A 14726-nucleotide genomic window follows, 5' to 3' on the forward strand; every position below is an offset into this window, starting at 1 on the left:
TCCTACCAGAACGTTTAGGACACAGCAAAAGCAGTGCTCAGAGATCAATTTATAGCAATTAATGCACACATCCAAAAAAGAAAGGGCCAAAATCAAAACATTAAGCCTACACCTCGAACAAAGAGAGAGCAGCCAGAGAAGCCGTAGGGCACCAGAAGAAAGGAAATAATAAAAATTAGAGCAGAAATAAACGAAATAGAGAATAGAAAAACAATTGAAAGAGTCAACAAGTAAGAAATGGCCCAGATCTTAATATTTTTCTTTTTAATAATTTGTGGTTTTTTTTTAAGAGTGTATGTAAGAAATAATTCTTTACTCTTTCTTAAGAAAGCTATGTAATTGGTATAATGTTAGAAAATGATTTTTTTTAAGCATTAGAAGAATCAAGAACACAGCTCTCATATACCATATTCTGAAATGACCTTACTAGCAAATAGTTTATACTGAATGGACTGATTGTCCTGCTAGCATCTCATGTAGGTAATCATGTCATCTGATTTGATTTAAACTCTTGAGAAGTGGAGTTGAATTCTTAATACACCATTTTAATGTTAGAACCCAAATCAAAACCACTTTTTCTTTTCATGGTGCTACAGTCAGATTGACATCCTCAGATAGCCTCTGTTTTCTCTTCACAACCTGGATCATCTACATTACCATGAATGCTCTGTCCTAAATTTCACATGAACAATTGGATTTTAAGCTCCCAAAAGGCAAAAAGGCAAAGATTATGTCTATTCAGTTTGTATCTCCCACGTGCTGCCTGCATAGTAAGTATTCAGTGAATGTTGCTTGAATTCAGGTTTGTTCAGGAGGTGGATTTTGTATTGTTTTATGTTTATTTTCTTTAAGTGTTGGGCTATATGGGATATCTGTTAAGGCCTCCGAATTCTTTCCTTTAAGTTTATTGAGGAATAGGACAAGAAAACTGCCTCAGGCGTTTCTGGTTTTCTCTTTATCAATTGGTTTATGTCGTATTTCTTAAAGACTTTTAGGGGGAAAGAATAGTGCTTTTACTACGGTGTTCTCATATAAGTTGTATTTTAGTAATTATTATACATAGATACAAGGAGCCCTGGTGGTGCAGTGATTAAACACTCGGCTGCTAACCAGAAGGTCAGCGGGTCGAGCCCATTAGTCACTCTACAGGAGAAAGAGGTGGCAGTCTGCTTCCGTAAAGATTACAGCCTTCGAAACCCTGTGGGGCAGTTCTACTGTATCCTATAGGGTTGCTGTGAGTTGGAATCAACTTGATAGCAGTGTGTTATATACATAGATACATTATTAACATTTTTACGTAAGAAGGAAGAAAAGGAAAAACCATAAAATCACTTTGAATACGAAATGTGACAGGCTCATCTTTCCCTGTTCCAGACCTGAAGTCTGCCTTTTAGTGCAGAATAGTATTTAGAAACTAAGACGGTTTCTTGGATGCCAGTTGTGTTCACTGCTGCCAGTATCTTGTTGCTTCTAGGGCCTCTCAGTGAACAGAGAAAATATATGTCTGTGTGTTTGAGCATGTGTATAGAAACACGCTTATACACACGTGTCTGTATTTCTTTATAGCTCTGTATCTGTATTTGTTAAAAACTCAGAGTTTATTCAAGCTTTGTCCCTGTACTTATTTGTACCTCTTTTATCTAACAATGAGAAATTTGACTTCCACTGTTGTCAGTATACTTACTTACACATAAGGTAGTTTAAGAACTGCTTACCCATAACATTTTTAAAAAGTACTACTAGCTAGAATTCAGTTTTCCCAGGTGTTTTTGTTTGTTTGCTTGCTTTTAGGTAAATTTTGCATACAAAAATACACATTCTAAGTGTGTGGTTTGATGCGATTTTTTTACAAAAAAAATTTATTGTGCTTTAGGTGAAGGTTTACAGCTCAAGTTAATTTCTCATTCAAAAATTTATACACATACTGTTTTGTGACATTGGTTACAATCCCCACAATGTGACAGCATGCTCCCCCTTTTCACCCTGGGTTCCTTGTGTCCATTTGTCCAGTTCCTGTCCCTTCCTGCCTTTTCGTCTTGTTGATGAGATTTTACAAATGCATAGATATTGTAATATACCCTTCTGTCAGGATATAAGGTATTTCCATCACCCACCCCATAAATTACAAAGTATTAAGAGAATTATAGGGACTTATCAAAAGGACACAGGAACCAGATTGAAGGCACTACCATTGGCCAAATCTGGGGCAATTTGAGGATTAAAATAAAAATTCATAGTAATTGGTAGTAACCTAGTGAATAATTTAAGAATTCATAAATCATACTGATAGGAATGAATGAATTAATGAGGTAGAAAGGGAAGTTCTTCTTGATAGTAGAATGCCAACTAATTATTAATATTGAAGGAATGATTAAGTTAGAAAGTCATTAATGAATGCTGAAATTTGAGGGCTGACGCTTGATAAGGAGCAAGGTATTTATAGACTCAGAGTCTATTTCCCTACAAATTATTTACAAAGCAAAAATTACCAAATTTCCCATGGGAAAATATAGCAGATACCACTGTAGCTTGATTATCAATGCTGCCACCACCAATATGGGCACTAATTGATACTATACTTCTCCTGATATGAAGCATTGAGAAGAACAGATAACCTCCTCTGTGATATATGCTTTCCAGAAATGTGTAAACTGAATCTAATCATTAGAAAATATCAGGAAAACCAAGTTGAAGCGCATTCTACAAATTTATTCTTTAAATATTCCGTTGTCGAGAAACACACAGAAAGGCTAATGAACTGTTTTAGTTTACAGGAGAAAAAAGAATAAAAACTAATATAGGCTTGATCTTGTATTAAGTCCTGGAATGGGGTGGGGGAGCATAAGTATAAATGACATTATTGGTACAATTGATGAAAATTGAATATGGATTGTAGATTAGATAATATTGAATCTCCTGATTTTGATAACTGTACAGTGGTTATGTAAGACAAAGTTGACATATTTAGGGGTTCAGAAGTACTTTATCTCCATTTTATTCTCAAATGTTTCAGAAAAATATGCATGGGTGTGTGTGAATGTATAAAATAAAAAGTCATAAAAAGTTATATCAAATGTATTTATGGTTGGTAATTTGAAAATTCCAAATCTGCATTTTCTTGACAGTCAGCATAGTTTCAGATGCTTTCTGAGTTATAGGAGAAACAATTTAAAATAATTCCAAGATTTATATTTTTGAAAATCCTGAAGGGTTTTGTTGTCATGTTATTCCATTATATTTGACAGATCTTGATTTTTCAGTTTTTTACCATTATTACATACATATTTTGTGATAGAAAAATGTAGTGAACAGTTATGTACCAGTACAAATCTTTGTTGCCTCTATTTTTGGGATGAAACTTTTCAGAATTCATGGAAATGCTTGGTCCAAGTATATATACATTTAGAGGTACATGTTTACTATTTTGGTGGATTCTGTTAAATGGTTTTGTTCATGCATGTTGTCTTATGCTGGCTTCTCTACAGAAGCAAAACCAGTGAAGCATATATATAATAGATATACGTAGAGGTTTATCTCAAGGAAATGGCTCATGCAGTTGTAGAGGCTGGTAAGTCCCAAGTCTGTGAGTCGTGTGTCAGACTGGAAGCTTCCCCTGGCTCACAGACTATGGAGGCTGATGAATCCCAAGATCGGCAGGCAGTACAGCAGGACGCTGGCTCAAGTTCAAAGAACTAGAGGTCAGATGATGATGAGCTGGATGCAGAATCCAGAGCCAGCAAAAGCCAGTGAGCTTTGCCATAACGTCCAGATATATTGGATGTAGGCCACCCCCCCAAGGCAATGCCCCTTTCAACTAATTGGCTGATCGCATCAGATCACATGATGGAGGTGATTGCATTATATCACAAAATGGAGGTTAACTGCATCATTACATAACTGCCAAATGACTGGGAATCATGGCCTGGCCAAGTTGACACACAACTGTAACCATCACAGTCCACTCCTTCCCAACTTGGCACTAGTACATCTCCTTAAACCATACACTGTCTCGAAATAAAGGCAGTTATGAAGTCACGCCTGCACCTAACATGATAGAACTAACATATGTACAACCGAAAACACAATAGTCCCATTTACATCTTATGTTTTGTAAGTGAAGAAAACAAAAATATGTGATATGCACATACAAGGAAGGAATAACTCATAACAATTACAGTCCTCATTTCTGCAACTGGTCATGTGGTCATAACTGCTATTTAGAATTACCTTACACCACCCATTCCGTATTCCCTTTGCCCTCAACAAGTACCTTAGTTGTTCATGGTTCTTTGCCTGGTAGAGTAAACCAAACCTTCATTCCTGGAGGGTCTGTGACAGTAGTAGTTATGTTGGAATTGGGTTGCTGTAGTTTTCCATTGACTTACCACAGGGCATGGTAGTACTAAGAGATGTCCTAAGGGATTTCCTGTGTTCCAGACATACTCTTCTTTACCTCCATTATGTAATGTCAATTTTATTTCCCCTTGGTAATCAGAATAAATCACACCAGCCAATACAAAAACTCCTTTCTTTGCCTGTTTACCCAGAGGCATGAGGAGCCCGAAGTGACTGGGTGGCATTCTTAACTTGCAGTTCATTGGAATCAGTGTTGTGTCTCCTGGTGGGAACATTCTTCCCTTTGGAACTAAGATCTCTAGACCCACACAGCATAGGGTCACTGGGACAGGAAACAGAAATTTTGCAAGTGAATCACTAGGGATAATAGTGAGTGATGCCACTCCCATTTCCACCCCTTGATTCCTGAACCCATGAATCTTGGCTATGAGAGTAACAGCACCATATATCAGATGCTGGTTTAGAGCATATACAATCTCCTGGAGAACATTGCCCCAATCCTGAAAGGTCTTGCCCCCTAACTGGCGCTATAATTGTGTCTTTAGAAGGCCATTCCATCGTTCTATCTAGCCAGCTGCTTCAGAATTATCAGGAACATTGTGAGACCCGTGAATTCCATGAGCATGGGCCTATTGCCGCACTTCATTTGCTGTGAAGTGAGTCTTTTCATCTGAGGCGATGTTGTATGGGATACCATGATGGTGGATAAGGCATTCTGTAAGTCCACAGTAGTTTTGGCAGAAGCATTGCATGCAGGGAAGACAAATCCATATCCAGAGTAAGTGTCTATTCCAGTAAGGACAAAACGCTGCTCTTTCCGTGATGGAAATGGTCCAATGTAATCAACTTGCCACCAGGTTACTGGCTGATCACCTCAAGGAATAGTGCCATATTGAGGACTCAGTGTGGTCTCTGCTGCTGGCAGATTGGGCATTCAGCAGTGGCTGTAGCCAAGTCGGCCTTGGTGAGTGGAAGTCGATGTTGCTGAGCCCGTGCTTAACCCCCATGGCCACTTTGTTCATGAGCCCATTGAGCAGTGACAGGAGTGGCTGGGGAAAGAGGATGACTGGTTTCCACAGAACGTGTCATCCTAGCCACTTGATTGTTAAAATCCTCCTCTGCCAAAGTCACCCTTTGGTGAGCATTCACATGAGACACGAATATCTTTACTTCTTTGGCCCACTTAGAGAAGACTATTCACATACCTCTTCCCCATACCTCCTTGTTTGCAATTTTCCAATCATATTTCTTCTAAGTCCATGACCATCTAGCCAAACCATTGGCCACAGCCCATAAATGAATATACAGTCACACATCTGGCCATTTCTCCTTCCAAACAAAGTGAACAACCAGGTGTACTGCTCAAAGTTCTGCCAATTGGGAGGATTTCCCTTCACCACTGTCCTTCAAGGAGGTCCCAGAAAGGGGCTGTAGTGCTGTGGCTGTCCACTTTTGAGTGATGCCTGCATATCCTGCAGAACCATCTGTAAACCAGGCATGAGTTTTTCTCTTCCTCGGTCAACTGATCATAAGGAACTCCCCGTGAGGCCATAGGTGCAGACTGGGAGAGGGCAGGTATTGTGACAGGAGTGGAGACCGTGGGCATTTGGGCCATTTCCTCATGCAAATTACTTGTGCCTTCAGGTCCTGCTCAGGCTCAGTCTCAAATATACCACTTCTATTTAATGATGGAGTGCTGCTGTGCACATCCAACTTTATGGCTCTGTGGATCAGGCAACGCCAAGTTCAAGATCAGCAGCTCAGGCCACATGGTGACTTGGTGGCCCATGGTTAACCATTCAGTCTCTACTAAGGTCCAGTAGGAAGCCAAAAGCTGTTTCTCAAAGAGAATAGTTACCTACAGAGGATGGCAGGACTTTGCTTCAAAATCCTAAGGTCTATGCTGTGATTCACCAGTAGGGGCCTGCCAAAGACTCCAAACAGCATCTGTGCCTGCCACTGAAACTTCAGGTACCATTGGATTAGCTGGATCATATGGCCCAAGTGGCAGTGCAGCTTGCATGGCAGCCTGAACCTGTTGCAGAGCCTTCTCTTGTTCTGGGTCCAACTCAAAACTAGCAGCTTTTTAAATCACTTGATAAATAGGCCGGAGTAGCATACCATATGAGGGATAAGTTGCCTCCAAAATACAAATAGGCCCATCATGCGTTGTGCTTCCTTTTCATTTGTGGGAGGAACCAGATGCAATAGCTTGTCTAACATTTAGAAGGAATCTCTCGACATACCCCACACCACTGGACTCCTAGAAATTTCACTGAGGAGAAAGATGCCTGAATTTTTGTTAAGATTAATTCCCACTCTCTAGCACACAAATGGAGCCCTGGTGGTGCAGTGGTTAAGAGCTCAGCTGCTAACCAGAAGGTCAGCAGTTTGAATCCACCAGCTGCTCCTTGGAAACCCTGTGGGGCAGATCTACTTTTTCCCGTAGGGTTGCTATGAGTCAGAATTATCTCGGTGGCAGCATGGTTGGCTTTTTGTTTTAGCACATAAACGTTTTACCAGTAAGTCCAGAGTCATTGATACTTCCTTACTAGGTCCAGTCAGCCAAATGTCATCAATGTAATGAACCACTGTGACGTCTTGTGGAAGGGAAAGGCAATCAGAGTCTCTGCAGACTAAATTATGACATAGGGCTGAAGAGATGATATACTTCTGAGGTAGGACAGTGAAGGTGTATTGCTGACCTTGCCAGCTGAAGATGACTGCTTCTGGTGCTCCTTCAAAACTGTAATCAAGTAAAAGGCATTGGCCAGATCAGTAGCTACATACCGGCTGCTAGGAGATGTGTTTGCTCAAGCAGTGAAACTGCGTGTGAAACAGCAGCTGCAATTGAAGTCACCACCTGGTTAAGTTTATGAAAATCCACTGTCATTCTGTAAGATCCATCATTTTTTTTGCACAGGCCAGATAGGCAAGTTGAACAGGAATGTGGTGGAAATCACCACCCCTGTGTCCTTCAAGTCCTTGATGATTGCGTAATCTCTGCATTTTCTCCAGGAAATCAGTATTGCTTTTGGTATACTATTTTCCTAGGTAGGGGCAGGTCTAATGGCTTCCACTTAGCTTTTTCTACCATAATAGCCCTTACTCCACTTGGCAGGAATCCAGTGTAGGGGTTCTTCCAGTTGCTGAATATATCTATTCCAATTATGCATTCTTAAACTGAGGAAATCACTACAGGGTGGGTTTGGGGACCTACTAGACCCACTGTGAGACAAACCTGAGCTAAGATTCCATTAATAACCTGATCTCCATATGCCCCTACTCTGATTGGTGGGCCACAGTGACACTTTGGGTCTCCTGGAATTAGTGTCAGTTCAGAGACACTGTCTAGTAATCCCCCAGAAGTCTAATTATTGCCCTTTCCCCAGTGAACAGACACTGTCGTAAAAGGCCATAGATCACTTTGGGGAGACTGGGAGTAAGATAAACAGTATAAATTTTTGGCAGTGTAGTGGGGTCCTTCTTTAAGGGGACCCAACCTCCCCTTCAGGGAGTTGTTGGTCTGTAAACTGGCTCAAGTCCAGGAACTGATTGAGGGTCTGTGACTTTTCTGACAATTCAAGTTAAACTTCCATTCACTTGACTGAGAATTCTTCTGCTTATACACGTCAAGTAAACATTTGGTAGATTTCCTATCTGTTTCACTCCTAGGGACACCATGACCAAGTAGCCAACACCCCAAGTCCATGTGAGTCAGATTATTCTGATTACTGCTCGACTCCATTGTCCATTATGATAACCACATCCACCTTGTCTTTATCAATTGAGTGTTGCCACGTGGCCCCTACCAGCGTGAGATCCAATTAGCCCCATCGTAGTTAGATGTCTTACTTGAGTTACAGCAGTTCCCACTGTCAAATCTGACTTACATAAAATAGTAATCGGCAGTCTTCAGTGATGCTGGGGTTCCGTTTACAAATTTGTTCCTCACAAATTCGTTGTGATAAAAGGTGTGTCCTCTGGGCACTCCATGTGTGAGTTTGTGGGTCTAACCTGATAAATCCACTCTAACATGTCAATTTCCCTAAGCCTTTGGATACCTTCTACGGTGTACCAAGGCATGTCTGGAACATCACCTTGGTTTAGTGTGGGCTACTGTGTAATCTGTGCTTCAGCGAACCAACCAAATAAACTATTAGGATCCTTTCCTAACCCCTCAGGCTGACTGAAACATTGAAGAATCTGTGCTTAGTGGGCCCATATCAATAAATTTAGTCAGATCCATATTTATGTTCCTTGCACCATCATCCCACATCCTTAATAGCCATTCCCACACATATTCCCCAGGTTTCTATACATATTAGAAAAGTCAAGCAGTTCTTTTGGAATGTAGCATACCTCCTCCTGGGTCACACTTTGTATATCACCTTTTGGAACTTGCTGAGACTTAAGTCTGGTTATAGGTCTAGAAGCAAAATGGGTGGTAGTAATGTGTTCTGAGAACATTCAGCAATGTTTTGTAAGGCATCTGCCTCAGGCTGTGCCCCAGGCAGTGACTCAGGTGCCGCCCTAGGCGATATCTCAAACAATAGCTTTTCAGACATAGTTGAGTTAATCTCATCAGATGAGGGTGGAGGGACTAATGCTTTTATGGGGAGGGTGGCTTAGCAGACAAGATAGAGTAATCTCTTCAGATGAGAGTGAGAAGGCTGGTTCTGTTGACAGGAGTGATTCACTGGGATTTAGAGGCTCATTGTCCCCAGTTTTCTGATTTTCTGCCCATATGTCACCATCCCAAGTTTCAGGATCCCGTTTCTTCCCAGTCAATGCCCTCACTTTAACTTCAGACACCATTTGAAGTTAGGAGTTCAGTTGGCATAATTCAGCCACTCTCACGATAAGACTCTGGGCTTTGTTTTCGGCGATATCAGCTCTGTTACCACGAGAAATAAGGCTTTCTTTCCAGGCATAAGTGGAAACTTTGAGGTCTTTTATGTGGTGCTGAAGGTGTAATTCTGAAGCCCTGAACTCATCTCTTTCTTTCACCACTTTGTCTAGTGAAAGTAGGACCAACCAACCAGCTTCCTTATACTTCTTTATTTGACAGAATTGTAGAAAAGTATCAAATGCGCGATCATTCAGAGCCTCTCCTGTCGTCAGTACTTAATCTGTTGTTGGTGATATTTTGCGTATTTCTATTGCTACCTCATGACATGGATTAGCAGTGCCTTCTTTACTACTGGAAACAGAGTTATCAACATCTTTAAGACTAGACTTGAGAATCAGTTTAGAAGACTCATCCTTAAAATTTTGTTTCTCTAGAACCACTCTTGGTACCAAATGTCTTAGACTAGTTTCTCTAGAGACACAAAACCAGTGAAGCATGTGTATATATTCTGGCATAGTATAAATATTAGAGAGAGAGAGATGTAGATAGATAGATACACACACATATATATGTAGAGAGACAAAGAGATTTATCTCAAGGAATGGCTCACACAGTTGTAGAAGCTGGCAAATCCCAAGTCCATGGGTCAGACATCAGGCTGGAGGCTTCTCCTGACTCGCATAGCTTCAGAGGCTGAAGAATCTAAGATTAGCAGGTAAGATGGCAGGCTGCTGGCTCACAGGCTGCGTAGGCTGACAGATCCAAAGATCGGCAGGCAGTATAGCAGGCCACTGTTTCAGTCCCAAGAACCAGAGATCAGACGATGGTAGGCCAGGTACAGGATCCTGAGTGAGCAAAAGTCAGCGAGTTTTTCCATAACGTCCAGATATATTGGATGCAGGCCACAGCCTCGAGGAAGCTCTGCTTACAACTGATTGGCTGATCACATGAGATCATGTCATGGAGGTGATTACGTTATATCACAAAATGGAGAATAACTACATGATTCATAACTACCAAACCACTGAGAATCTTGGCTCAGCCAGTTTGACACAAAACCTTAACCATCACACGTATTTATGCACATTTAAATAACCCCACCGGTGATAGTGATCACCTGTTACCAAACACCTTCCCAATCACCTGGTATGCCAGTCATTTAATTTCACAGTTTAAGGGAAATATCCTATTCTAACTTAATTTTTGTAATGAGGTTGTGCATCTTCTCATATGCTTTATTGTGAGTTTGTGTTTCTTCGTATTAATATCCCCTGCCTATTTTTCTACTTGGATTGTTTCTTTTCTTATTTATTCATAAGAGTTTCTTTTTTTGTTTTTACTAAGTACAAGAACACTTTTGCTTATAATAGGCTATAATTTTATCATTTTCTTTCAACTTTATATTTAAAGTGTATTTGTGTCACACAATAGATTATGATTTATATTTATTTGAATCTATCAAGTTTTTTTCCCCACTCTTGTTACTTTTTACTTTGGGGCATGCTTAGAAACACTCACCCCATGATAAGATTATTTATTGTTAGCCTGTATTATTAGTTCATTATTTTGATTTAGTTTTTAGGTAGTTGAAAACAATGGTGCATTCTTAATTACCCATCTCCTAATATTTTCTCCAAAGACAGTATAGAACTACAAGAAGAGTAAAAGATATCTACACATAAACCATGCTCACAGCATAACTTGATTATAGAGAATACCCAACTTCAAAATAAGTATAAATATTAAGAGAGAAATCACCAGTTCCCAACATATGCTCTCTAACACTCTATCCTCACCCCACCCCACAGCAAGTCTGTGTGGGAAGCAAAGGCAGACTGAGTAAAACCACAAAGACAGAACAGTGAAGTAGCAAATGGACCAAAGGTTGACCTACACTTCAGAAAGACTAACTCCCACTAAGTTTAAAAAACAAAACAAAACAGGTAGATTAGAACAGTAGTCATGGGAGAAAACTTAATCATTTGGTATTTATTGAATGTGGGCTCAGTTTTAAGGTGTACTTTAAAACATACCAGTATGCCTTTGTAAAAACAGTTAATTTTTTAAATTATGGTTTAATCTGTAATTGGCCAGCTAGTGTGGTCTGTGTCAATAGCATAGGTCTGTTTTCCAACTCACCTTTAATTAATGTCATTGTTGTGAGACTGGATTAGTCACTTATATTCTTTGATTTTTACTTTGTTCATCTATAAAGTAGAAATAGTACTAATACCTGCTTTGCAAGGCTGTTGCGTGAACTAACAGTATACTGTATATGCATGCTTGTTCATTGTAAGCCCTTCATAAATTATTGGTTTCCTTCTTTCTTAGAAAATGTCAGCCTTACTGGAAACTGTTGTCATACATTAAGATGTAAACCAAAGAATAATGCATATGGTGTTTTTCTTTTATCGTTTAATGATTCACTAAAAACATAGCCATGATTATTGCTAAGTAAAATACATATATATAATCAGGCAATTTGTAATTAGACTAACTTTAAAGTTGTAATTATTGAATGTGTAGGTGTAGTTAACTGCCCTCATTTCTGGTAAGTGATTTTACTTAGAAGATATACGTTTATGTGAGGAAGAGAGACTATTTCCTGGAAGGAAATTGTGGTCTCCAGATCTTTATAATAATGTCATCTTTAATCTTTTCAAACTCATAAGCAGTTTACTTGAGGCTAACAAGAAGTAAATGAAGCTTCCTTATGAACCTGTTAAGACTTCATAGATGGTCAGTAATATGGAAAAATTGGATATTTAGTCAGGACTGTGAACATGTGTTTCAGGTGGAAAATTCCAAAGATAATGAAGAAAGTATTCTACAAAGAGAAATTCCTGCCAGACAGTCTAGACGAAGGTTTCGGAAAATTAACTATAAAGGAGAGCGCCAAACCATCACTGATGATGTGGACATTAACAGCTATCTCTCTGTGAGTATATTTAGGAACATTTCATGATCTGCCTTAATTATTATATATAATATCTTTAATTTACGTACATATTTGGCAATATCAATACTTTGGATTCTACATGTAAGTGTTTGGGGCAGGTGAATGTCTATGTAATTTTTTAAAATACTTTTGCTTATCTGAATTGGTTAGAAATACTTTTGCCAGTGGGTGTTTTGTTTTTGCTTAAGTAATGTGTAAAATAAAAAAAAGTTGTTACCAAATCTTTTTAGACATGTTTATGAATTTTCTTCTGCTTTTTATTACTTGAATGGAGTATAGGTTATAGTCCTGATAATTTAAATAATAAACTAGTTGGGACTTTTTTTTCTGATATTTTGTGATGCATATATGAAAGAAATAATTTCTGACTTGAAATGTGGAACAAATACTGTGTGTTAATGTAGAGATATAAGCAAGCATTAAAGGTAGGTTTTCACAAAATGGAACAGACAGAATATTAACTTTGTAACACTGGATGATACATAAGCTATTTCTTCAGAAGTCTTCAATTTTGTAATTGTTGATAACTTCTTTTGAGGCTGAAAGTATTTGAATCAAGAAACGGTTATCTAAGAATAAACGCATGTGCATTTTTCTGGAGAAAGGTTCTGTAGTTATCTGCTTTCAAAGGAGTCATGATCCCTCAAAATGTAAAGACAATTAGTCGAGAAGTTTTCATTTTTTCTTTGCATGTGCTTAAATAGTAAAATCTCTTTTGTTTAAAATAGGGCTTTGAACTAGTTCTGCCCAGTTCAGTCATTAGCCTATATTATTAGTTACCGTTAGCCTATATTATTAGTTCATTATTTTGATTTAGTTTTTAAATCCAGCATCTCCCAAGTAAGGAAGCGTCACTGGAACAGACTCAGATTTGTAAAGTTACGGTGAACCGGAAAGATAGCCAGAATGGGAAAAATTACAGATTGAAGCCCTGCTAGAAGTTTAATCTCCCTCTTAGAGAACAAGGCCAGCGTATGTGTTGCATAGCAGCCAAATCTCTTGCCCTCGGATTTTGAGCACAGTCCAAAGCAGCAATACCCCACTCAAATATGGCAGCCAACCATGCTGCCTTGAACGTGTGTCACACTCCTACAGTCCTGCCAGTAATCCAGTCTGGCACATGAGGTTCCTGAACGGGCTCACTATGCCTCTTCCAAGTCTCTCATTCCAAGGCTTTGACCCATGATTTTTCCCGTTCCAAGTACCATGCCAAATCTGCCAAATTGTAAATTTCTTATCTGTTCCTGTTTTGCTTCATCGGCTGTAACTACACCGGTTCAAACCAGTTCAAAGCTGTGGTTTAAAGCAGTAACATCAGATTGGGGAGATTTAAACAAGAGGAGAAAAAGTCAGTAGTGAAAGAACTTAAAGATTACGTGCAGCAAAAACTTTGCTAGGGCATATTTAGTTCTTTTGGTTGTCAGAAACAAAAATTTACTTATTCCTTGTTAGGAATAAGGAAGATTTTTAGGGAATTGTTTGCACTGGAATAAGTTTTATCAGAGATTGGTATTGCCACTCCTGCTCTTTTTTGAGTGTTGTTTGCTTGATATATCTTTTCCCATCCTTTGAATTTTACTTTGTGTCTTTAAGGTGTGTCTCTTGTAGGCAGCATATAGATGGATTGTGTTTTTTTATCCAGTCTGCCACTCTCTGTCTCTTTAGTGGTGCATTTAGTCCATTTACATTCAGCATAATTATTGATAGGTATGAGTTTAGTGCTGTCATTTTGATGTCTTTTTTTGTGTGTTGTTGACAGTTTCTGTGTTCCACTTAATTTTCTGTGCTGAGTCATTTTTCTTTATGTATTTTCTTTTTATCGTTGTTGATCTTGTATTTCCTGAGTCTATATTTTTGTTGTTTTTTATTTTGACGTGTAGGAATGTTAGTTTCCTTTGTGGTTACCTTACTATTTACCCCTATTTTTCTGAGTTTATACCAGTCTTTTATTTTTTCATATTGCCTTGACTTCCTCTCCATATGAAAAATCAGTCTACATTTTTTAGTCCCTCTATTTTGTTCTAATGTTGTCATCTTTTACATATTGGCATCTCTTTTTCCCTATTTTCAGTGTTTTAGCTTTGATTCATTTTTGTGAATTCCCTATCTGGGTTGATACCTGGTTGCTGTGTCTAGTTGTTATAGTCTTGGGTTGTTATCTGATGTTACTGATTTTCTAACCGGAGGACTCCTTTTAGTATTTCTTGTAATTTTTGTTTGGTTTTTGCAGATTCCCTAAGCTTCTTTTTATCTGGAAATGCCCTAATTTCACCATCATATTTGAGAGACAGTTTTGCTGGATATATAATTCCTGGCTGGCAGTTTTTTTCCTTCAAGGCTTTATACGTGTCATCCCATTGACTTCTTCCCTGCATGGTTTCTGCTTAGTAGTCCGAGCTTATTCTTATTGACTGTCCTTTGTAGAAGACTTTTTGTTTCTCCCTAGCTGCTCTTAAAATTCTCTCTTTATCTTTGGTTTTGTCAAGTTTGATTATAATATGTCTTGGTGACTTTCTTTTGGGATCTACCTTATGTGGGGTTCAATGAGCATCTTGGATA

The 14726-nt window shown here is 38.8% G+C and overlaps 1 protein-coding gene across 7 annotated transcripts in view; it reads left to right on the forward strand.

Annotated features, from left to right (window-relative positions):
* RAPGEF6 (Rap guanine nucleotide exchange factor 6) overlaps positions 1–14726 on the forward strand; it is a 266914-nt gene that overhangs the window by 94370 nt on the left and 157818 nt on the right. For 6 of the 7 annotated variants that reach the window (XM_004384759.2, XM_023739016.1, XM_023739009.1 and 3 more), the window contains one exon: positions 12003–12146. In XM_004384759.2, coding sequence (XP_004384816.1) covers positions 12003–12146 — 144 coding nt within the window. Of the gene's footprint in view, positions 1–438; positions 771–12002; positions 12147–14726 lie in introns of those variants that run through there. The other variant, XM_023739012.1, reaches the window with a different exon arrangement.

This window comes from Trichechus manatus, unplaced genomic scaffold, assembly GCF_000243295.1.
Source record: "Trichechus manatus latirostris isolate Lorelei unplaced genomic scaffold, TriManLat1.0 scaffold00127, whole genome shotgun sequence".
Classification (NCBI taxonomy): domain Eukaryota; kingdom Metazoa; phylum Chordata; class Mammalia; order Sirenia; family Trichechidae; genus Trichechus; species Trichechus manatus.